This window comes from Otolemur garnettii, unplaced genomic scaffold, assembly GCF_000181295.1.
Source record: "Otolemur garnettii isolate 467f Iridium unplaced genomic scaffold, OtoGar3 scaffold00065, whole genome shotgun sequence".
Lineage (NCBI taxonomy): Eukaryota > Metazoa > Chordata > Mammalia > Primates > Galagidae > Otolemur > Otolemur garnettii.
In genome coordinates, this window is record NW_003852460.1 from 1999713 (window position 1) to 2002334 (window position 2622).

At 51.8% G+C, this 2622-nt stretch overlaps 1 protein-coding gene across 1 annotated transcript in view; it reads right to left on the minus strand.

Moving 5' to 3' along the window:
- The window catches only part of ARSE (arylsulfatase E (chondrodysplasia punctata 1)), a 23437-nt gene that overhangs the window by 11332 nt on the left and 9483 nt on the right, over positions 1-2622 (minus strand). Inside the window, exon 5 of the mRNA XM_012807145.2 lies at positions 1444-1867. Within this exon, the coding sequence (XP_012662599.1) occupies positions 1444-1867 (424 nt within the window). The remainder of the gene's footprint in view (positions 1-1443; positions 1868-2622) is intronic.

Consider the following 2622-nt stretch of genomic DNA (forward strand, 5'->3'; position numbering starts at 1 on the left):
CAGCTACTTGGGAGGCTGAGGCAAGAGAATCATCTAAGCTCAGGAGTTGGAGGTTGCTGTGAGCTGTGTGATGCCACAGCACTGTACCGAGAGCAATAAAGTGAGACTCTGTCTCTACAAAAAAAATATAAATAAATAAAAAATAAAGGTGAATATCTTAGCCTGCATTAGAACACGTGGGACTTACCAGTTTCAATTTTGGGGCTAGTTGTGAATGTTGTCCCTTATCCGCACCAGGCAGTCCCATCAAGAATTCTCCAAGAACACCATGGAACATAATTTCAACCTCACCTCCACCAGGCAGGCTGGAGTTTGATGCTGTCACCCTCTTAACTGTGACACCATTGGGCAGCAGGGAACACACACTACTTAGTGAAGCTTTTTGTCATGTACTTCCTGGGCTGACAGAGGAACCTTCCTCCCCACTAAAATGCACCAGTAGGTTGAAGTCAGTACCAGGATATCTTAGCCTGGGTGACAGAGCTTTAAAACATAATTCATGGGTCAAGCCCTCTTAAAATGATTTAGTTTGTTATGTTAATCAACCGTGACCCTTGGCTATCAGAGGCTGTTGATGGAGAAGGGTTGGCCTGAAGTGGCAAATTCCAAATGACCTGTAACAAGGTTTATTCACTTATTTTATTTTTGAGACAAGAGTCTCAGTATGCCACCCTCAGTAGAGTGCTGTGCCATCACAGCTCACAGCAACCTCAAACTCTTGGGCTTAAGAGATTCTCTTGCCTCAGCCTCCCAAGCAGCTGGGACTACAGGCGCCCACCACAACGCCCAGCTATTTTTTGGTTGCAGTTGTCATTGTTGTTGAACAGACCCAGATCGGGCTGGAACCCGCCAGCTTCTGTGTATGTGGCTGGTGCCATACTCACTGAGCTACGAGCACTGAGCCTGTCACAAGGTTTCATTTGTATGTATTTACTTAAGCACGCATTTATTTATTTATTTTTGCATTTTTTTTTTGAGACAGAGTCTCACTGTGTAGAGTGCTTTGACATCATCGCTCACAGCAATCTCAATCTCTTAGCCTCAAATGATCCTCCTGCCTCAGCCTCCCAAGGAGCTGGGACTACAGGCATCTGTTACCACACCTGGCTAATTTTTCTACTTTTAGTAGAGACAGTCTCACTCTTGCTCAGGCTGACCTCAAATCCTGAGCTCAAGGGATCCTCCCACCTCGGCCTCCCAGGGTGCTGGCATTACAGGTGTGAGCCACAGCCCCACACCATGTAACCATGTTTTAGTGGACACAGTCATGGGTCTTAACTGACCATCACTGATGCCCCATGCTACTAAAAGTGAAAGCAAAAAAAGTGTTTTCTGGGTCACGGCCATTTCTGTTTTCAAATGTGCATCAGATTTGAAAATACCCGTGATACTTTTGAATCCCTAAGCCGAGTGCCAGGGCCAGGCGGCCCAGCCTGAGCTCACCTTCTAAGAAAGGACTCGGCGTCCTCCAGGAGAAGGGGAGTGGTGTTTTTAAATCTCATGGGCTGCTCGGTGACGGCGTGGTCCTTCATTAGAAAGCAGTCTGCGTGCACTATCAGCGTCCCCAGGAAATACGGAGTGGTGGACAGCAGGGCGGCCGCCACGGCTGACCAGATGGCCGGCGTCCAGGGCAGGGGCACCAGGCATGCGAGCTTGGCCACCGTGAGCGTGAGCGCAGCCAGGATGGTGATTTGCGTGCAGAGATTCAGTTTGCGCTCCAGGCCTCGGCGCTTCTCTGAGAGCTCCCAGAGCACACAGTCGCCCATCATGGAGAAAGGCATCCCGTGGAAGTGTGCGAACCCGTGGTGGAGCGGGTGGTGGCAGTGATCGCGGGAGGATTCGCAGTTGAGACCCAGATGCCACTTCCCTGAGGGGCGAGAACGCATGTGGTGGTGACAACCGGTGGGCCGTCTGTCCATGAGTGGGTTTCACCGCCGGCCGCATTCTGGGTGCTGTGCTGGACGCTGGGGGTAAGGTGGGGACGCGGAGACGCGTGGGTGGCATTAGCTGCTATTTCCACCGACCTGGACTCGCTGTTTCACAACAGTGAGGACTCTATGAGCGCAGCGTCACCTGGTGTCTTACTTTCCTATGCCAGTCACTTAGAACACCAGAGATTCACCCTCCCAGCCCTGGAGCCCAGGAGTCTGAGTGCAGGTATCTCAGGGCCACTCCCTCCACAGGCCCCAGGGGAGGCTCCTTCCTGCCTCTCCCAGCTCCTGGGGCTCCAGGCGTCCCTGGGCTTGTGGCCACCTCACTCCAGTCTCTGCCTCCGTCTCCACATGGCTTATCCTCTGTGTCTGTGTCCCCTTTGCTGTCTCTCTCAGGAGGACACCTGTCACTGGGTTTAGGGCCCTCCCTGATCCAGGATGGTCTCACTTAGAGATCCCTCACTACATCTAAAGAGACCCTATTGCCCAATTACATTCTAGTCATAGGTATTGGATGAATAAGGTCACAGTTTTGAGACCAGCCTGAACCAGACCCAAACCTCATCTCTAAAAATAGCCAGGTGCTGTGACTGGCTCCTGTCGTCCCAGCTACTTGGGAGGCTGAGGCAAGAGAATGGCTTAAGCCCAAGAGTTTGAGGTTGCTGTGAGCTGTGATGCCATGGCACCCTAG